This window comes from Phoenix dactylifera, chromosome 1, assembly GCF_051530095.1.
Source record: "Phoenix dactylifera cultivar Ajwa chromosome 1, Ajwa_hap1_PhDact_Kaust_v1.1, whole genome shotgun sequence".
NCBI classification, from domain to species: Eukaryota; Viridiplantae; Streptophyta; class Magnoliopsida; order Arecales; family Arecaceae; genus Phoenix; species Phoenix dactylifera.
Genome location: NC_143190.1, coordinates 64,252,561 through 64,275,517, shown reverse-complemented (window position 1 = coordinate 64,275,517; position 22,957 = coordinate 64,252,561). Strand labels below are relative to the sequence as shown.

At 40.7% G+C, this 22,957-nt stretch overlaps 1 protein-coding gene and 1 long non-coding RNA gene across 2 annotated transcripts; one reads left to right on the top strand and one right to left on the bottom strand.

Moving 5' to 3' along the window:
* The first annotated feature begins 4,901 nt into the window (after positions 1-4,901).
* Positions 4,902-14,584, top strand: LOC103697605 (GDSL esterase/lipase At1g28570-like). The gene is made up of 6 exons (XM_089926529.1): positions 4,902-5,210; positions 5,351-5,383; positions 12,181-12,366; positions 12,711-12,859; positions 13,029-13,305; positions 14,029-14,584. The coding sequence occupies exons 1-6, from the start codon at positions 4,958-4,960 to the stop codon at positions 14,319-14,321; spliced, it is 1,191 nt and encodes a 396-aa protein (XP_089782655.1). The 5' UTR covers positions 4,902-4,957; the 3' UTR covers positions 14,322-14,584.
* Positions 8,989-10,515, bottom strand: LOC149768822 (uncharacterized). Its single transcript, XR_016398011.1, has 2 exons — positions 9,279-10,515; positions 8,989-9,171 (listed from the first exon to the last, which is right to left on the bottom strand). It is a non-coding gene; the product is annotated as an uncharacterized LOC149768822 (long non-coding RNA).
* Positions 14,585-22,957: the final 8,373 nt, after the last annotated feature.

Here is a 22,957-nt window from a genome sequence, read left to right as displayed (position 1 = left end):
GTCTGAACTGGTTGAATTGGATGACCCGTTTGAGTTGGACAAATCATAGAAATTTGATATCTGGGATGGAATTTTAGGCTTAAATATTTTAATCTATGAGCTTAAATTACTAATATACTGTCCCAAACCTAAAGGCAAAGGCCCAAAGCCCTACACTTATAAACAAATAGAACTCGAAAACAGCAACAAAGAAAACGCTTATCATCACTAGCAGGGACGATGGTTAGTTTTTTTTTTTTTTTTCAATTATTTTGTCTTTTATAAAACTTAAATAATAAAATTTTAAATTATGATATCAACTTGATGTCAATATTCTGTGAACTGGTTGAACCGATTTTACTAGAAACCAGCCAATAAAAATGTTCAACTTCTTGTCTGATTTTTAAAACATTGATTGAAACTTAGGTCTCCAGATAGATCAAGCTTTAATGTTGATGAAAGAAAAGTACTGAGAAACACAAGCTCGAGAGTAAGGGATGACAATCCTAGGCATCAAACCTTTTGCCCCTTGACAATGGTTGATGCTATCCGAACGAATGTTCGATGATCTGATTTGCAACATCCTAATCGAGCAAGTACGATGTCTTCAGAGGCATACCGGAGTTTCCTAGAGCAACGCTATGCTAACTCCATGAAAAGCACTCAGAAAACGCATTTAGGTGCCTAGGTTTCTTACGTAGATCACTTTGCTTCACTAAATGGCACACTTCACAGTACCACTTCAAGAGGAGTAACGAGAATACGCCACACTAGCCAAGAGACTGCTTGAATGATAAATGAGTTACTGGAGCATTTTTGTATATCTAGTAGGTGTAGATAGGAGTGTAGTGATGGTTTGCAATTATTTTGGAAAACCTTGATTTGCTTATCATTTCAAGCTTAATTTCGTCCTAGCTTAATTTCCCGATTGAATTAATGCTTCCTATGTACCAACCTTTTTACGTTAGCACAATCAAAAATTATCACTAAATCGACTGCATCAAGTGTTTGAAAGACTTCCATGTACTGCAAAAGTCGAGTTCATTTCGAATTGGACTGAGTCCAGAAACTGGATTTCTTGTGTCCCTATAATCTATGCCATTTGTTGCAGTGCTGCCACAAGCTCGGTCTTCTTCCCATGCCAATTTGGTGACCTTCCATCGATCTTAGCCGTCAAACCGGCATCGTTAGATCCCGCAACCACTTGGGCCTGTCATGTGTTCGGGCCTCAAAGTTGCATGATCTGTGAATTGTTCACAAGGGTCCAGCGCAGCGTCTTCGGCCCGTTAGGCTACCACAGAAGTGGTCCAGTGCTCAACCCACGTCCATGTCGTCAAACGAATCCTCATCTAACGAGTCCTACACTGACGTGATCTTATGACAGCCCAGCCCGTGCCCCCATTTATCATGCCCAAATTTGGACCATGATACTATAAGTTGATCCTGGGCTTAGTGCAGTTTCATATTTCATGTTCTACGTACACACTCAACCCAGCCCGATTAACTAGATTTCAGGGTAAAACAGCTCATTATAAAATGTTTTTTCTCTTAGCATTCTTGCTAGGTATGTTCTAAGCTTCATCTACCGGCGGTGCTTTTTCCAAGGGCCTATTTGGTTGCCGCTCCATGAATCATGGCGTATATCTTTGGGCCTGGGAAGAAGTTCGCAGGGAAGACAGCGGGAGAGAGGACTCATTCCAATTTAAGAGGGTGGGTGATGGATTTCATTTCCCTAAAATTTAGCTATAAGGTAAATCACGAGTCCAACCAAATCGGTAAGCTGAAATTGCTGCAATCTGCGGATTTCTTGCCATCTTGAATCTATTAATTTCCTATGTCCTAATACTTTTTTTGTCTTATATATCCAAAAATTGGGGGGCATACTAGAGATATAATAAGAAAAAGTACCTAAAAGTAAAAGAGGCAGTAAAATCGACGAAGGCAACAAAAAAAATAGAAACTATCCTCAAGAATTTAAGGACACCGGTAGTACTCCAAAAAAATTAAATAAATAAATTTAGCTAACTACCAAACAAATAGCAGAAAACAAAAATACACGTGGCAGCAAGCTACTGCACTTGATGTCGAATTCTTGGAATGTCAGATCATCTCAGTTTCTAAATGCTGAAACTCATGGCCCAGGATTTAGCCGTCTCTAGAAACTAGATGTCACGCCCCGGATCCGAATCCATGACACGGCCGTGCTATTGCCGACTACCGCTTACAATAGCACGAAGCCTCATACATGGGTAACAGGGTAGTCAAACCAACCAATTTTTTTCATATGAAAGCATTCTTAGTACAACATGCTGGTCAGTACCCAAATACAGAGCTTTTTTATGTAGTTTATGTACACAAAAGTATACTTGATTTATCCGAAAGAAGCCCTGATACAAAAGTAAGTGTCTCTGACAGCTATCAGTGGTGAGGATCTGGAAAAAAATGTAAATAACGGGTATGAACTACACAGCTCAGTAAGTAATCATACATAATCTTACCGGATCGAACATAATGGTAACCATGTTTATGCAGGGTTTGAGAAGCTGACATGCATATTATCTCACAATTTATCATGACAAAATATTTATGCTGGGAAAACAAAGCAGAATTTTCAGTCAAACAGAATTTTCATAAAATATGCATATGAAACCGTGCCCCCGGCATGCCATAGTCCATTCTCTCGGATGCTACTGCAAAGTCAGTCTCGGTCACTAGCAGGGCCAGCTCAGTTATTATTCAGCCACTGGCGGGGCAGGCTCAGTCATTCTCGGCCACGAGCAAGGTCAGCTCAGTTGCATTCGATCAGTAGCATCTTTGAGCCCATTATAGTGCCTCTTGGCTAGATATTATTCCGTTATACTAACTTGCATGCATGATTAAAATATCAGTATAATCATGGTGCATACATGGCCATAGTTTATGAGATCAGGCAAGTTACTTATCCATCATAACATATCATTCATGAAGCATATACTTGGTTAACACTTAGGAAAATATTAATAACATGACATGATCCAAAGTAGGATTAGAACAGGATTACTTATCTCAATTCGCTTTCCAAATTTCTCAAGTCCAGGTGACGAATCCTTAATCACCTAGTTCATCATACTATGAACTCACTTGCTTGGATCCCATCCAAGGATTTAGCCTAAGTCCAATTTGAAGCCTTTGGGGTTCGATTTAAAATCAGATTGGGTCCACATGGGTTGATTGGGTTTTTAATTAAAGGATTGGGCCTCGTTAATAATTGGGTCCAACCTTTTCTAGCCAATTGGGTTCTCTGATTTGGTCGATGTGGCTCATTTGGGCCTGAGTCAGGGTTAGCCCAAGGTCAATTCGACCTTCTGTCAGTTGAATTGGGCTTGAATTGGGCCTGATTCACAATCAATTAGGTCTGCTGAGACCAACTCAGCTTAATTGGGTTCGGACCCATTTCAATTTAACTTAAATTAGCTCGGATTTAACCCAATTTATAGTTTGGGCTCGTCCAGACTTAACCCAATCTGATTGAGCTCAGATTTAGACTTAGCCCAATCTAATTGGGCTTGGGTTAGTCAAATTTGGCTAAACCCATTTTTTTTCCTTTCCTTTTTCCTTCTTTTTCTTTTCTTTTTCTTTTTCTTTCCCTTTTTCTTTCCTTTTCTTCTCTTCTCCTTTTTCTTTTCTTCTCCTTCCCGAAGCTTCCTCTCCTCCCTTTTTCTCTTTCATCCCGATCTCTCCTTCCTCTCTTCTCCGACGAAGGGAGGACGGCGAGCGAAAGGGGGGAATGGCGAGAGGAGGGGGGGGGGGGGGGGGGGGGGGACGGCGAGCGGAAGGGGGCTGGGCCACGACCGGCGGCGTCCCCGACCGAGGCTGCAGCGCTCTCGGCCGCGCCTGCAGCGACGGTGCTTGCGGCCGAAGCCGGCGACCGCCGCACACGACGACGAGCTAATGAGTCCCCTCTTCCTCTCTTCTTTTTCTTCTTCCTTCCTTTCTTTCATTCTTCTTCTTTTCTTCAATCTCCCTTCACCAACCTTCCATATTCTCTCTCTCGTTCCCAAACCCTCTCTCTTCCTCTCTCTATTCTTCTCCTGTGAAGGAAGAAGGGGAGTTTGGGAGGGTCGGGCCACAGCCGGCGGTGCCGTGGCCGGGCTCGCGGCGTCCTCAGCCATGCCTGCGGCTGAGCCCACGGCCGCGCCCTTGGCCTGCCAGCAGCCAACGCCCGCGCCGACGGTGATCGCGGCCGAAGCCGGTAGCCGTCGCCGATGGCCCTCGGCCTACCAGCAGTCCCCTTCCTCCCTTCTTTCTTTGTTTCTTTCTTTGTTGTCCTGAATGAATCAGGGGGAGAGAAGGCATGGGGCTTACCTAGCTTCCGGGGGGGGGGGGGGGTACCACGAGCATCTTCTCCGGCGACGGATGTGGGTTTGGCAACCCCTCTCTCAGAGAGAAGAGGAAGGAAGAAGGAGGAAGGGGTGCAGCGAGAGGGAGAGGGCTCTAGAAATAAAATATCAGGTCTTTAGCTGGGGTGAGCTGTCACCCCCAGCTTCGGCTTAATAGCTGGGTCTTTCCCTGATCCCCACCTGGCCCTAGTCAAATCCATACATAAAGCATGAGGTGGCAGCCATCAAACGGGCTGCCAACCATGGGCCCAGTTAGCCTATTAGATATCATGGCCCAATGTTTGAATATGAGCCCCTAAAGATATATTGGGCCCAGTTGATTTTTGGGCCCAGGTATTACACTACAGAGGTAGCATGTGTGGATATGGTGAATCTTTTTTTTAAAGTTTCTTTTCTGACGACTTTCTTATGAAGCTCTTGTGTAGGTAGGACCGGCCGTGGCAGCCAGTAAACTATCTGAAAGATGCTCTGCGGAGCAGGCGTGGATAAATTTTTGCCGAAAGCTGGCGTCGTTGTCGTCACAATATTCGGCATCCGCCCTCTTATATCACCCACCTCCTCTACCCTTCTTGACCACTCAAACCCGTCTGCCTTTCTTGATGGCCTCCTCCACCTTCCATCTCTTGCTTCAACTTTCTCTCCTCCTCGCCCTCCTCTTTCTCCAAAACGTCCACCCGGCCGCCACCTCATGCTACACCTCCATCTTTAGCTTCGGAGACTCCCTCGCCGACACCGGAAACTTTCTCCACTACGCCAACCAGGGCCCGGAAGCCCGGCTTCCATATGGCGAGACTTACTTCCAACACCCCACCGGCCGGTTCTCCGACGGGCGACTCATCATTGACTTTATTGGTGTCTAATTCTCGTCCTTTTCTCTGTTTCCTCCATTCCGATAGCCTGCAGTCCATAGCACTACTCTTTGGTTACCAAGTGTTTGTTATGATGATCTCATCGATGAGGCGACGAGTGATGGGTGATGGTTGTGGGTGCAGCACAAGCCATCGGAGTGCCGCTCGTGCCACCGTTGTTAATCACATCTGTAAATAGGATCATATGTAGAACCAAGAAAGCGTACCTGGATCCATGAGTAATCTGCACAACTACAGTCCTCGTTTCTCCCTCTTGACCCTGCGGTAATGACACCCCCCGATGGCTGGTTCTGTGTCGATCAAAATGGGCAGAGGGTGAGACCCATAAGCCTTATCCTTCCATCAAGGATTAAGGGAGTTTCCACTTCTCTAGGAGTCAGTTACGGGATTCATTCTGTAACTGACCACGTTGTGGTCATGTGGGTCAAAACCCAACATTCTCCCACTTGGCCCATATGACCATACTTTAGTTAGAATGATATAAACATTAGGCGCGCATCATTCTAATCCACAGTCAGTTGGGTCATCATAATACCATAATTAAACAACTTATTAATGCGAGTCAAGGCGGTTCCACATCAACATAATGACATAGTTCCTTCCAAGTACTACAACACTAGCAAATTATTTAACCACAGTCCATAAATGAGAAGTATCTTTAATGGTCAAACATTATGTCTTTGTCAGAGACAATTCCTGTAATCATACATTCAAAACCATACATGTACATATATTTGAAGAACAGGAAAATCAGAAACATAATCAATTATATCTAAGTGTCAAAGAAATAAACATAATACAATCCTCAACTAATATCATGGATTACAACTAAGACCCATTCTTTCAACATGCTCTTTAAAAGTCTTCGGTTGTAAATCTTTTGTCAAAGGATCTGCAATCATGAGCTCTGTCCTCATATTTTCTATAGACACATTTTGTTTCTGAACTTCCTCCTTGACAACAAAATATTTAAGCTCAATGTGCTTAGCACCATTAGAATATTTGTCGTTTCTGGAGAAATGGACGGCTGCAGTATTGTCACAAAAGATTCTTAGCGACCTGGCAATAGAGTCGACAATCCCAAGTCCCGAGATAAAGTTACGCAGCCACAAACTATGAACCGTGGCCTCAAAGCATCCCACAAATTCTGCTTCCATGGTGGACGAAGCAGTGCTTGTCTGTTTGGCACTTTTCCATGAGATTGCTCCTCCAGCTAATAGGAACAAATAGCCAAACGTTGACTTTCTACTATCCACACATCCAGCAAAGTCTGAATCCGAATAGCCAATCACCTCAAGGCTATCTGACTTTCTATATGTAAGCATGTAATTCTTTGTTCCTTGCAAGTATCTCATCACCTTCTTTGCAGCTTTCCAGTGATCCATCCCTGGATTACTTTGGTATCTTCCTAGCATTCCAACTGCAAAACTGATGTCCGGTCTGGTACAGGTCTGAGCGTACATCAAGCTACCAACTGCAGAAGCATAAGGTATATTTTCCATCTGCTTACGTTCCAATTCATTCTGTGGGCATTGCATGAGACTAAATTTATCCCCTTTCTGAATTGGAACAACACTGGCTGAACAATTCTCCATACCAAATCTCTCTAGAACTCTGTCTATATATGCCTTTTGAGACAACCCTAACAATCCACGTGATCGATCACGAAATATTTCAATGCCTATCACGTAGGTTGCCTCATTCATATCTTTCATTTCAAAGTTCTTTGAGAGAAAAACCTTAGTTTCATACAATAAGCCAAGATCACTACTGGCAAGCAATATATCATCAACATATAGGACCAAAAAGATAAACTTGCTCCCACTGACCTTCAGGTATATACACCGATCAACAGTGTTTTCCTTAAAACCGAAGGAAGTGATGGTATCATTGAACTTGCGATACCATTGTCGGGAAGCTTGTTTAAGACCATATATTGACTTCTTTAATTTGCAAACCATGTGTTCTTTTCCCTTTAATGGGAAACCTTCGGGCTGGTCCATATAGACTTCTTCATCTAAACTCCCATTCAGAAAAGCAGTTTTTACATCCATTTGGTGCAACTCTAAATCATAATGTGCAACCAAAGCCATAATGATTCTAAATGAGTCCTTTTTAGATACAGGAGAAAAGGTCTCTTTATAATCAATGCCTCCTTTCTGAGTGAAACCTTTGGCCACCAGTCTGGCTTTATGTCGTTCAACATTACCCTTTGAGTCGAGCTTGGTCTTAAAGATCCACTTACACCCAACTGTTTTACAACCTTCGGGCAAATCAACAACATCCCAGACTTCATTCTGATCCATTGATTTCAACTCATCTTTCATGGCATCAATCCATTTAATAGAATCAATACTTTCTATGGCTTGTTTAAAAGAAACCGGATCTTTTCTTGTCCCTATATCAAAATCAAATTCTTGTAGATAAACCATATAATCATTTGGAATGGCAGATCTTCTTTCTCTTTGAGATCTCCTTAATGTCATCCCTTGTGGTTCTTCTACAACTTGTTCAGTGGTGATAACTTCATTATGGAGTGTTTGATCATTAATTTGTTGTTCATTGTTATTAAACTGTGTGACAACTATAGGAACAATAATTTTCTTAGAAGTCATGGGTAAAGGGACTTGCACCCTAACTTCTTGAATTTTCACATTTTGTAGTTTATCACTCCCACTGGTTTCACCATTCTCAATGAATTTGACATTACCGGTCTCTATAATTCTTGTACTATGGTTAGGACAGTAAATCCTATACCCTTTGGATTTTTCGGGATAACCTATAAAGTATCCACTAATCGTTCTAAAATTCAATTTCTTTTCATGTGGATTATAAATTCTGGCCTCCGCCGGACAACCCCAAACATGCAGGTGTCTTAAACTCGGTTTCCTTCCTGTCCATAACTCAAAAGGAGTTTTTGGAACTGCCTTACTAGGAACCCGGTTTAATATGTATACAGCGGTCTTAAGGGCTTCCATCCACAACGATATGGGTAACGGAAAATTACTTAACATACTCCTAACCATATCCATAAGAGTACGATTACGCCTTTCAGCTACTCCATTCTGCTGTGGCGTTCCCGGCATAGTGTATTGAGCACGTATGCCATGCTTTTCTAAGAGTTTAGCAAATGGGCCAGGGTGTTGTCCTGTTTCATCATACCTACCATAATATTCACCACCTCTATCAGACCTGACAATTTTTACCTTTCTATCTAATTGTCTTTCAACCTCAGTAATGTATATCTCTAGGACATCCACTGCCTGAGATTTTTCATGCAACAAATAGACATAACCATAACGTGAAAAATCATCAATAAAGGTGATAAAATACTTCTCTCCACCAAATGATGGGGAGTCAAAAGGCCCACAAATGTCTGTATGGATAATTTCAAGAAGTTCTTCACTTCTTGTGGCAACTTTCTTTGTGTGTTTGGTTTGCTTTCCCTTAATGCAGTCTACACACATACCGAGATCAGTAAAGTCTAAGTTTAACAAAATCCCATCCTTTACTAATCTCTCTAATCTTTCTTTGGATATATGACCCAATCTTTTATGCCACAAGTTAGAAGATCTTTCATTTATCATGTTTCGTTTAATTCCAATATTACGATGCAAGGTCATAAGAGTTTCAGCAAAATGATTATCAAGATTTACTTTATATAAACCATCACACAAGACACCAGAACCAATGAAGAGATTGTCTTTGAAAAGACGCAAACTACCATTCCCAATTTTAAAGAAATATCCTTCAATATCAAGTTTAGAAACAGAAATTAAATTTCTAGAAATAGAAGGAACATAAAGAGTCTGAAGCAAATCTAAATGACAACCAGTATTTAAAAGCAAACGATAGGTTCCAACAGCTGTTACTGGAACTCTAACCCCATTCCCCAAAACGATAAAACTCTCATTTGGATCTTGCATCTGGGTTGTAAGGAATCCCTGCATCGTATTTGAAACATGAACATTAGAACCTGAGTCAAACCACCAAGTATTAGAAGGAACTTCAGTAAGGTTTGATTCAAAACATACATAAGCCAAAGGCTTACCTTTCTTTTCAAACCATGCCTTGCGTTTATGGCAGTCCTTCTGATAGTGTCCCAATTTCTTGCAAAAATGGCATCTATCTTTGTTTTGTTTCTTCTTATGAACCTCGGTATCATGATGAGGCTCTTTGCCCTTGGATGGTCCACTCTTCATGCCCTTTCTTGGCTTCTTCCATTTCTTCTTGGCTCCATGACTTACAAGATTGACAGAATGATATCCTTGTTGCTTAAGTCTTGTCTCCTCTTGAACAAGCATACTGGTCAATTCATTCACATTCCACTTATCCTTAATAGTGTTATAGTGAATTTGAAATGATCCAAATTGAGGAGGCAAGGAGTTCAAAATAAATTGAACTAAAAAGGATTCATTCACATCCATCCCAAGAGCCTTCAGCTTAGCAGCTATATTTGTCATTTCAAGGATATGCTCATGCATCCCACAAGTACCATCAAATTTCATGGTGGTAAGTTTAGCCATTAATGTGCCAGCCAGAGACTTATCAGCAGATCGGAAACGTTCTTCCACAGTTCTCAATAATGCTTGAGCACTGTCACATTCAGGAAGCGTTGACTTGATATTGTTCGCTATACTCATCCGCATAAACATAATGCTCAATCTGTTCGATCTTTCCCAAGTCTTATAAAAAGATCTTTCTTCCGAGCTGCTCAAATCAGTAATGTCAGCCGGTTTCTCAGATCGGAGTGCTAAATCAAGATCCAGAACACCTAGGTGAAACTGGACTTGTTCATTCCACTCTGAGAAATTAGTTCCATTAAAGATCGTAACAGATGAAGCTTGCGAATGAAGCGAAACAGGAATAGATACTGCAATAAGAAAATTAACAATAAGAAAATGCTTACAACATTAACACTTTGAGTTAGCAATAATGATGAATAACATAAACAGTATTACCATAATACACCTTTGGGTAGTAATTATGAAACACTAAATTACTATTATGGTGATTCCCAATTCACCTAGGAATAATTAATGATATAGGTCCAAAATTCAAATAGGTCTGTTGCCTTTGAGCATCCAATACCTATTAAATCAAGGATACTCATTAATTATCCTAACTCAGCAAATCAATCATTTGAAAGTGGTGCACCTTTGGGCCAATCCATAATATCTCATGATTGAAAAACTGTAAGTCATAATTTGCAAAGTCATTATCTTAATACCTGGGATTAGAGTATTTGATGACTTGATGTCTATTAAACATTCTAGTTGGGTTACTTTGGCAACTACCAAACTATATCATAATATAGACATCAAATTAAAATAATGACATTGCACATAATTGACAATTCATAATATGACAGATTAAAATAAAACATGTATTTAATATTTTACTAATCTACACAATCAGTACATGTGTCATATCATGCTATCAAGTATACTAAAATGTAAAATAAATGACAAAAATTTTTTTTTTATCACATTACCCTACAAGGACCTCCGCATAAATAATATGTTTTATAGGGACTAAATTAACATATTTTGAGGACCTCTGCATAAATAAAATGTTTCACAGGGGCGTAACAGAAACAATTTCATCTTTTAACAGCCCTCTAAGGACTTCACTGTAAATAAAATATTTGATAGGGACTTAATAGAAACATTCTCATCTTGTAACAGCCCTCTAAGACTTCAGTATAAATAGAATGTTTCACAGGGACTTAAACAGAAACATTTCATTCTTTTAACATCCCCGGGAGGGCTGTATGAAAAAATAAAATGTTTCATAAGGGCTTAACTGAAAATTTCCCTTCTATTGGCTAAACGAACTCGGGTTTCGGATCGAAACCCAAAAACCCGAACCCGTTTTGCCTGTTATGCCCTTTTAAATGCAGCGGGTTAACGATTACGGGTTCGGGTCGAAACTCAAAACCCGGACCCGTTAGAAATAAATTAATATTTTTTTTTTTTTAAAAGAACTGAAGACGGGTCGGGATCGACCCGTCTTCCTCCTCTTTTAGCGGCGGGCTAGGGTTCCGCCGAACCCAGCCCGCCTGCCTCTGATCTCCGGGGCGGCGAGCGCGCCGCCTCCTTCCGGTGGACTCGCCGCCCGATGGCGAGCCCACCGGCGGTCGCACGCCAGCAGGGCAACGCCGGCGGGTTGGGGTTCCGCCGAACCCAACCCGTCGGCTCTTAGGAGCAGCGGGCGGCGATCATGCCGCCGGACGAAGTGCCGCCCGACGGCGCCACCGGGATGGGCCCGACGCCGGACGAAACGCCGCCCGACGGCGTCACCCGCAGGAATACAGAGGAAGACGATCATCCGGTAAGTTTTCCCTTTTTTTTTTTTTTTTTTTTAAAAGGGTGGGAGGCAGACCAGATCCGGCGTCAGCAGGGTCACCCCGAGTGGGGTTGTTTCTCAAATCCATGAATCCGACCCGATCCGGCATTTGGATGGGATGGAAGCCATGGCCGAGAGTCGACGCTGGATCCCGTGTCGGCTCTCGGTGCCATGGCCGGCTAGATCCAACATTGGGATGATCCATCCCTGCGGCCGTGGAGGACTGTCCATGGGACTGTCAAAATAGGTCTTTTACCATGTTCTGGTTCTCCCCTTTACTGTGATCTGGTTCTAGGATGAACCTTGCTCTGATACCACATGTTAATCACATCTGTAAATAGGATCATATGTAGAACCAAGAAAGCGTACCTGGATCCATGAGTAATCTGCACAACTACAGTCCTCGTTTCTCCCTCTTGACCCTGCGGTAATGACACCTCCCGATGGCTGGTTCTGTGTCGATCAAAATGGGCAGAGGGTGAGACCCATAAGCCTTATCCTTCCATCAAGGATTAAGGGAGTTTCCACTTCTCTAAGAGTCAGTTACGGGATTCATTCTGTAACTGACCACGTTGTGGTCATGTGGGTCAAAACCCAACAACCGTATCTAGCAGGACCCGGCGATCATGGTTTTCGGCGTGGGGCGAACTTTGCGGTGGGAGGGGCGACGGCGCTGGACAACGACTTCTTCAGGGCTAGGGGTCTCGATGTTTATTGGACCGACTACTCGTTGGCCACTCAGATCGACTGGTTCAAGAAACTGCTGCCTTCGCTCTGCTCCTCCGACTCAGGTAGGCCTTCTAAATCCTGAGTACTAATGCTCGACCCGGAGTAGATCGATGGATTGGGGGTGGGTGAAGAACATGTTGAGGTCAACAGTTTCGCGTCTTACCGTTTCGTTCGAAGTTTTAGCGGCAGGTCAACGGATTTGCTTCCGCCTCTTTAATTCTTTTGCTTGCCGCAACTTCTTGACGTCTCCATTGTCCATTTAAAAAGGGGTTAAATAAGAGAATTTATTTTATTTATAACTGTTCGATTAGGTTACCAAATTAGGGATTTTTATACGCTTTGTGGGTTCAAATTATGCTGCTTAAAAAAGTAAATTATTCACTCCTATCTCTTGTTCACATGGTAGAATGCGAAGGTATCTTCAGCAGCTCCCTTTTCTTCATGGGAGAGATTGGAGGCAATGATTACAACGAGCCGTTTATTCAAGGAATAAGTGTGGACGAGATTCGGACCTTTGTTCCCGATGTCATCTCTACCATTACCTCGACACTGAAAGTGGGCTTTGTTTCTCTCTTAAATCTTAAACTTTTTCCTACTCAACTCCATATCTATGGAATTTCGTAGTGCCGTAGTGGTGCTTGCTAAGTTCTCTGAAGCTGATCTCTGTTCTTTTAGGGCTGCTTGCCAAGCTCTGTTTACCAAGGTACTTCCTTTTGATTGCTAGGTGTTGATCGAACTTGGGGCGAAGACATTGGTGGTTCCAGGTAACTTTCCGATTGGATGTGTCCCACTATATTTGATGCACTTCCAAAGCCCAACAGCAGAAGATTACGATCCAGAAACGGGTTGTATCAAATGGTTAAACGAGTTCTCAGAGTACCACAATCGCCTACTCCTGGATGAACTCGGCAAGCTTCGTCGACTTTACCCACATGTCGCCATCGTCTATGCCGACTATTACGAAGCACTATTGAGCATCTTCCGATCTCCACATGAATTTGGTGAGCATTTTTTTTATTGCCTGCGAAGTGCATATTCGGTACTGTCTAGAAAAAAGTACTTTTCATAATTTAAAATAAATTATTTTTTTAACAATATTAAACATTTTTCAGAATCAAATATTTGGTAATATAATTTAAAAGTAGTTTTACAAAAAAAAATTAAGAGAAGTCAAAAAATAAAATCCTTTTTTCTTTTTCTAGAAGAGGTACAACACCAAACAGACCCTAAATCTTAATATTCATAGCATTGTGTAAACCATGCTTGGCTTAATCTTCAAAATTTCAAATACTTAATGTAGTTTGAATAATAAGCTTAAATCAATGGTTGGCACTGAAGGGGACACCTATTATCACTTCCCTTAGACTAAACCTTTTTTTCTATTGTTATGGGGGTGGCAGCCTTTTTTTTTCTTTTTTTCTTTTTTTTTGATGAAAACGGCAATTCTTATAACTTTAACACGGGTACATTCTTCCAAATCACGAGAAAGTAAATAGTACAAGGAAGAGGGTATGTCAACTGTGAATGTCCAGAGAAACTCTCCAAAATGCCAGACGATAAAGCCTTCATGTGCTGTGTAGCCTCATTTGTGCTTGAGGCTGTGGTTTTGTTTGATATTAAATAGCATCAAACGCACGTTAATTCCAAGATCTAGTAGGTCGTATTTGAAGCTCATAGTTCATTACCGTTGTTTGCTTAGAAGTGATTGAGGAGGGTGATTGCAGGATTCGAGAAACCTTTTGATGCATGCTGTGGGGGTGGCAGTGTCCATGGTTGTTGTTCCATACCCTGTGGAGATGAAGGTGCTGCAGTCTGCAGCGATCCATCAAAGCACATTAGCTGGGACGGAGTGCACCTAACGGAGGCGGCTTACAAGGCAATTGCTCGTGGTTTATTAGAAGGACCATACACTGCTCCTCCCATGATCCAAGCATGCCCGCACGCAGAGCAGCATGCTGCTCTTCTCCGAAACGCTTCTATCCGACCACCTGCGCAAGCTTACAGTGCTTCTGTTTAGTTAGAATAATAATAGCAATCACTGAAGTAATGATAATAAATAGAAGTAATTGCATTGAAAAAATGCAGCACCATTTTCCTGAAAATGTAAAAAAGCTGATGCCCAATAGGTGATAGAGGTATGAAATCTTACACCTCAAATATATATTTATCTACAGTGCATATCACACAACTTGGTAATTCGGCTGTTTGATAGTTAGTTGGATTGATAAATGCGCATTTAATAAAATTTTAAGATTTTTGAGTTTCATCATTAAAAAGAAATTGTCCGTCCACTTTTTAAAATGTTTATAGAGTGGAGAATAAAAAATAGGGAACTGAAAGTGACAAAATCAAAATTATTCTGCATTATAATTCTTTTTCACCAAAACAGTGAAAGAGCTATATCAATAATAAATATTACATCCAACTATAAGATATTTGATGACTTATTGACTAGCTAATGAATAGCTAAAGAACTCGCGACTTAAACAAATAAATTATCATCTTGTTAGTGAAAATTTTAGATGCGTTCTTACGCACACAAAATATATATATATATATATATATATATATATATATATATATATATATATATATATATATATATATATATATATATATATATATATATACAGATAACTTGGAAACATAAATTATGAAAATTCTGATTGCTATACACGGTTCTCCATAGAAATGTAGGTAAGAGTCCACTTAGTGGGTCATCTAATTGCGCGGCGCTGCTCCTCTCCTAACTCCATCCAAATCTGGAGGTCAAAAGGAAGCTACTGTAGGAAACACCCATTCCCTATTGTCATGAATCACATGTTTTCAGTGCACTGCTATGGAGCACCCAATTCAATTACTTGTTCTAATTTTCTTAGATTTTTTTTTTTTTGATGAAAAGAGAGGCAGACGGCCATCCTGTCTTTATTATATTTCAGAAAAAATCACATCAGATTCAACAGAAAAAACAAAAATAATGAACAGGTGGATGATGACACTGGAAACACTACAGCAAAAATAATATGTTCCGACGCTTTTTTAGGCTTTTACCGATGCTAAAAAGCGTCTCTAAAATTCTTCCCGACGCACCCTCAAGCGTGGCAACCTTGTTGGCTATGCGAGCATGGAAATGAATTTTTGCGACGTGTAGTTTTGTGTCAGCATTAGATGATGCTTTAAAGCGTCGCGTATGGCGGCGGCCTGGGCGATGGGGGAGCAGCCTGTTACAGCAATATCACGGTCTACGGGGAGGAGTGTAGACCGCGATATCACGGTCTACGAAGGGTAGTAGGCCATCTTCTGCTGAGGCAGGCGAGGTAATTGGTGGTGAGCTCGGCAACGAGCTAGGCAGCGGCTGTTTGGGTGCACATGGGGCCTCATCTTTGAAGAGCGCGGAGCAGACGCCGGAGTCGACGACAGAGGAGCTATTCTCATAACTTTCGCTCATGAGTAGCTTCCTTTCTTTCTCCTTTTATTCCGATCGATCCGCCGATGTGGGACTAACTCGATGGCCGTCTATCCGCGGCCTCCTTCTTGACATCTCTCTCCTTCCCTCGTCGGAATCCGATGGTGCAGAAAAGTATAAGCATCGTCGGAAGCCAAATTCACCAAAGGTCCCCTCCATATACCGTTTCTCGAATTACGAAAACACCCCCGGTTTTCTTCTTCTTCCCAAAATCTCATTTCCATCTATGCCGTCGATGCCTGCCCGCGCCCTTGAGGAGCTGGAGGAGTCGCTCCTCGGCCTGACCCCCGACCGCCTCTCGATGTTCCCAATTCGGTACTCCTAGGTGTGGGAGATGTACAAGAAGGCCGTCGCCTCCTTCTGGACCGCCGAGGAGGTCGACCTCTCCGCTGACCTCCCCCACTGGCTCCACACCCTCACCCCCGACAAGTGCCACTTCACCTCTCCCATCCTTGCCTTCTTCGCCGCCTCCGACAGCATCATCCTCGAGAACCTCGCCTCCCGCTTTATATCGTGGAGAAGCTCGGAAACGGTTCCAACGATGCTTATAAGCGTCCTCAACCTTTTGGGTGGACTTTCGACGCTTATAAGCATCGTCAACTTCCGACGCTTATAAGCGTCGTCAACTTCCGACGCTAAAAACAACCGTCGGCAGTTTTTTGCGATCTAGCATTTTTTACCGACGCTTTTTCCTAGCGTCGGCAAATAAAAGTCGGAAATTTAAAATTTTTACATAGTGGAAATAGTAGCCGATTCTTAGAGAATAGTAAAAAATTGACTAGCTTGTTCTCCTTTTGTCTTATATAGAGAGAGAACAAATTTTATCATTTACACCACGTCGTATGGTTTACCCCGGGTCTAACTCAAGAAAAACAAATCAACCAAATTCAGACTTCTGGAGCCATCATGGTCAGAGTTCCATCCCAGTATTATACACCAACAACATACATCCAGCACAAATGTTTGTTGCCATCAAATTCAATTACTAGATTGTTTTTTGAAATTAGTGTTCATCAGGAGAGTTATTCTGGCTTATCTTGGATAAAATCATTGGCAGCTCTTTTATAGATTGTTCTGCTAGAGGTGCTGAAGACTAAGAGGATGAAAATCTTTTTCTTTAGATCAGTTATGTGGAATGATGGTTCCATTGAACCTTTTTTTGGTTTTGCTTGTTCTTTGGATGAAAACCTATCGAATTTGAAGGATTCATGTCCCGGTTTTGAGCTTCTGCTTTGCTGATTTCGATTTGAATCTATCTGGTTTTCTTGTTGGTTGAAGATGACCGACTTCAGATGTCCTGGTTTTGGCTAGTCTGCACTTCGGTTGGGTTTGGAACTTGATGTAGAACGGCTACGGGAAAGGAGAGGAGAGAAAGGAGGAGAAGAGAGGAAGAGGAGGAAGGAAGAGGAAGAAGAAAAGAAGAAAAGAAGAAAAGAGAAGAGAGGAAGAGGAAGAAAATAGAAGGGAGGCAATTTAATCATTCATCATCATTAATCCTAATTAAGTGTATGGACCCATACATAGGGTTACAAAACAACAAAAAGGTCCCTACAAATAAAATAATTCCATAAAAGCCCCAAAATAATAATATGCAAATAAACCCAATCAACATAAAATAAAATAATATAAAATCAAATCAATCCAGGCAAAATCAAATCAATCCAGCCATAACGAAAGTGGCTGGACCCTCCTCTTGCGACGACCGTAGCCCCTCGTAAGAGGTGGTCCGGTACTGGTATTCGCACCAACTCCTTCCGGGTCAGAAGAAGTCGATCTTGACGAATGCGGCTCAGTGCAGCTTTGGTAACAGTCCAAAAGATCCAGATCAATATGCTGAAGCTCCTCCCGTGTAATCCAAGTCGAATCGGACTCTAGGCATTTACGCCAACGAACTAAAAAACGCTGAATGCTCCTAGCACTAGATAAAATGGTTTGCTCATCTAAAATGACATCAATGAGTTCTTTCTGTGCTTATGGGAGAGGCAAAGGAAGTGGAGATGGTATAGAATCAGAGATATGGAAAGTAGCGGGCTCAAGAGAGGCCTCAATGAAAGGGTCATCAGGGATGGATGGTGGACCATTGTAAGCAACAAGATCTTCAATATTAAAAGTAGAGCTGATACCAAAATTAGAGGGAAGGTTAATAATATAGGCGTTCGTGCCTACCTGGTGCAATACCGGAAATAGCCCAACACTACAAGCCTGTAATTTCTTAACAATCCTATGTGGGAACCGCTCTGGCTGAATACGTATCAGAACATAATCCCCAGGTTGGATTTTTTTTCTCGTTTATGAGAATCAGCTTGTACTTTATATTGAGCATTATTGACATGGATGCACTTTCGAATTTTCTGATGTAACTCATGAATGTGTTGTACAAATGCGTGTGCAGACTCAGAAATTCTAACATGGGGTGACATGGGTAAAAGATCTAAAGGTTTTCTAGTTTTGCAACCATGCACGATCTCAAATGGACTCATGCCTATGGACCTATTGACTGAATTATTGTATGCAAACTGTGCGATAGGAAGAACTGAATCCTAGTTACGAGTATGCTCGCCCACAAGGCACCGTAAAAGATTACCCAGACTTCGGTTTACCACTTCTGTTTGGCCATCAGTTTGTGAATGATAAGTAGTGAGAAATTTAAGTTTCGTACCAACCGAGTGCTACAAAGTTTTCCAAAAGTAACTCATGAGCGTGCATCCCGGTCGGACACGATGGTGTTTGGAAGGCCATAGAGTTTAACAATCTCATCAAAGAAGAGTTTGGCCACTTTGGAAGAATCCGAGGTTTTGGAACACGGAATGAAGTGGGTCTGTTGCCTAGAGGTGCAGCCCAAGAGGGGGGGGGGGGGGGGGGTGAATTGGATCTTTTAATATTAATAGTGTGAAGAATGTGAGTTACTATTATCTTTCAATAACTTGTAGATTTAGCAGTGGAATTAAAGTTGCACAAATAAAACAATGGATGAAGAGAAATAAACTATACACACAAACACCAGAATTTATAGTGGTTCACTACACTCCTGGCACCTACATCCACTCCCCAAGCCTAGCTTGAGATTTCACTATAATCCAGCAGACAGCCTGATTGTTTTTTGGGCTTACAATAAAAAATCCAGTTGGTTTTTCCAGGTAACCAACCGAAAATCTATCACCATTTGTTTTCCGGACTCACAAACAACCCAGTTAGTCTTTAGAAAAATCAACCAAAAACTTTACACCATTTATTTTTTCGGGCTCATAAACAACCCAGTTAGTTTTCAGACAAACCAACCAATTTTTTTTTCTTGCTGCATACTCTCGATTCAGCAACTTCTAATCAAGGCTTGGAAGAGCCTTTACAAGTTTCAAATGAATAAAACTGTTACATCAACAGTTAATCGAAATAAATGAATATTGTAACTAGAAAACTTAAAGTTTCAGAGTATATAGAATGAATCAATAAAAATAAAAGCTGAAGTCGATGAAGAAGTTGGTTGTGGAAGAATGTCCCAATGTTTGAGTAGCAGCTCTTCTCGATGCAATGAGAAACTTCGACTGATTTCCTCACAGGAGTAAGTTTCAGAAGAATGCCGGTGAGGATGATGAACTGTTTAGCTTTTTCTTTTCTTTTTTTTAGTGGAAACTTTTCTTTCTTAATAGAATCTTTTTCACTTTTCTTGTTCTTTCCCTTCTAAGATTTCCTTGAATTTATAGACGAGTTCTTCAGAGGGATTTGAATTCTTTTCTTTCCGTTCTGATGGAAATCTTTTCTGTTATAGAAGAAGACAAAAGTTGTTGCAAGTTTTCCATTGTGGTCCCAGCAGTACAGGGGTCGACTCATGTTTATCCTGGATCGGCACTTCAAGATATTGAGACGGTTCTTGCTGTGATAACTTCAAAGGGTCAACTCTTTAACCTTAAGGGTCGACTCATCTTCTTTAGGAGTCGCCTCTTTAAACACAAGGGTCGACCATGCAGTAATTTTTCTGACTGACGCTGAGACTGAACAGAGGTCGACTCTTCAAATGCAAGGGTCGACTCTTCAATTTCGGGGGTCGACTCATTTGGAATAAGGGACGACTCTTCAATTTCGGGGGTCGACTCATTTGGAACAAGGGACGACTCTTCAATTTTGGAGGTTCGACTCATTTGGAACAAGGGACGACTCTTCAAACTTTGTCTCAGGCAGTAAAAGCTCTCTATTTAATTTGAACTACACAAGGGTCGACTCATGTTTTGCGGAGGTTGACTCATTGACTATGCCACTTGAAGAAAACATGTCAGAGTCAACTCAAACTTGTCTTTTTTGCTTAGGAGTCGACTCAAGTTTTTCAGATCTCCATGGATTAGATTGAATCATTTTTCTTTTAGAACATATCCAATGAAGTGTTTGTGAAGAACTTATGATTTTGCAGTGCTTCATTTTTTCTGATTTTTCTTGACTTATAAAACTTCACAATTAAGCCAACATCATTAGTACACAACATCATCTCAAGTGTTTTGTAACCATCAAAATTTATCCTTTAGAGTTGACAATCTTCTCCTTTTTGATGATGACAAAACCATTGAGTTTAAAAGAATTTTGCAATAAATTTCATAGCAATTATAAGAATTTTATAATGAAATTTAGAGCAAATATGACATGCAGCGATATATGCATAATTTCAACAAGTTAAGGAGAAAAATCTTCCCTTATCAGTTACAAACATTTAAATTATGCAGAATTTTTTTTCTTATGAAGTTTTTCTTTTAATAATGCAGTACCACATTACTATTACCATTCCATATCTGTATATTATAATTTAAATATCTCCCTATATATTATCTTTAGTATAGAGATTGAAATTCTGAATTCTTTTCATATTTCTTATTTCTCATTTTTTAGATTGGAACTCTTTTCACATTTCTTATTTTTCATTTCTCAGATTAGAATTCTTTTCACATTTCTCCCCCTTTTTGTCATCAACAAAAGAAAGGATTAGTTAACAGTTGTGTTAAGGAGAGAGGATATCAAACTCAATATATGTATCAGAGCAACATACAATCCAAGAAAACATATTTTTCAAGATGGGTAAGTATTCATTGCACTTGATAAATCAAAAAGATACAATTGGTATCAATTAGTATCATTCAGTATACAAGTGTGCTAAATAGACATGAAACAAAGTTGTATTTTGAAAACATGGGATTCATTCTAAGTTCAGTCTAGGTTCAAGGTTTTGAGGATGAAGGTCCAGACTGATCTTCCTTTTGCTCTTCCATCAGCTTGTCAATCTTGCTGTTTAGTACAGAGATAGAGCCAGTGAGCTGAGTGTGTGCTTTCTTCAGTTCTTGGATAGAGCCTTGAACAGAATTTTTCTGAGACTTCAATTGCTCTTCAATTGTAGCAATTCTTCTTTGCTGATTAGCTGCTAGTTGCCTCAATCCTTAGAGTTCAGCTTTTACTTCTTGGGTCAAGTTAGTGAGATGATGGACTTTGCTAAAACAGACTTCAGAATTAATCAGTGCTATAATGATGTTGTCCCCAAAAGCTTTTAATTGCCACTTCTCAAGTCGTAGTGGAGGATCTGATGGTCTTTGAATTGGTGGAGGTTGACTGACTGAAGGCTCTTTTGGAGGTGTTTGAGTAGGGATTCTTTTGCCTTTAAGTGGTGTTGGAGTGTTTTGACCACTTTCATCTTGAATTCCTTTCCCTTTATGAATCCAGTTGCCCTCAGTTTTGACAAATCCCATTCTCTTCAGTGATTTGTCATTGTAGACATCTGAAGATAGTAATTCTTTATTGATCTTCCCTTCTAGATTCAAATTGAAATAAGTGAAGACTAATGTCAGAACCATACCATAGGAAAGTGAAGCTCCTTTTCTCTGTCCTTGAGCTTCCATATATTTGAGCATTAAGCAGGATAGATTCAGTGGCAATCCTTGAATCACATGATGCATAACTAATATGTCTCTCTCTGAGACATGATACCATTTTCCTATCTTCGGGAAGAACATCTTGTTGATCATCTGATGCAGCAGACGCAACTCAGCATTTAGTTGATTGGCACTGATTTCAGTTCAATCTTCTGTGATTTCTCTATTTAGAATAGTGCTTATTCCTTCGTTCCTATTCTTTAAGTGATCTCCAATCTCTCCATCATTTGAAATCCGAAGAGCATCTTTGAGAATCTCTTCTGTAATCAAGATAGGAATTTCTTTTATCTTAGATGAGATCTGACCCTGTCCAAATCTGGCATTGTTGTAGAACTCTCATACCAAGTCTAGATAGGTTGGCACATTCAGTGAACAGAGATATTCCCAACCCATCTTCTTTAAATTTTGCTCTAATGGGAAGTTCTTCTCCAAAAACTCGAAATCCACTCTTCTTCCGGTGGAGACATTTCTTATGGAGAGGGAACCTTACTTTGAAACCGAGGATGGAGGTGACAGAGGGGCCAAAATGGGTTGAGGTGGCGGCATTTCTTGTCTTTGTGGATTCATGTCTTTCTCTGCCCTAGCCTTTGTTCTCCTCTCTATTTGTGGAGCGGTATTCTTCCTCTTTGGTCCAGATGTAAGTTGCTTTCTTCTCACCATTGGAAGATCAATCGGGACTTCAGAAAGGTTTTCTAGGATTTTTTTTTGTTTGAAGGAGTGTTTGAAGACTGAAAAATGCTCTAAGGGGTATGAAATGTTTCAGGTTCAACGTTTCAGAGAGAGAGAGAGTCCTTAAAATCCGTTTCAAATAGTTCCACTTTAGTCGACTCATTCAACTTATGAGTCATCTCCTGTAGATTAGGGGTCGACTCTTTTAACTTAAGAGTCGTCTCCTGTAGGTTAGGGGTTGACTCTTTTAACTTAAGAGTCGTCCCTTACTATATGAGTCGACTCCTCATTTACATGAGTTGTCTCCTCAGACAGTTCAAGAGATAAAATCTTTTTAAATAAGATTTAAAAATCGATTGTAAACCACATATCAAATTAACTAAAATTCAACCAATAATAGTCAATCAAAATATATAATTTATCATTCATAATCAGTCATCAAAAAGGATCACCAATGCCTAATTCACCTTTAAATTTACAAAAGACTTCTTCATTAAGAGGTTTAGTGAAAATATCTGCAATTTATTTATCAGTATTTATAAATTCTATTTTTATATCCCCATTTTGAGTATGATCTCTTATGAAATGATGTCTAATTTCTATATATTTAGATCT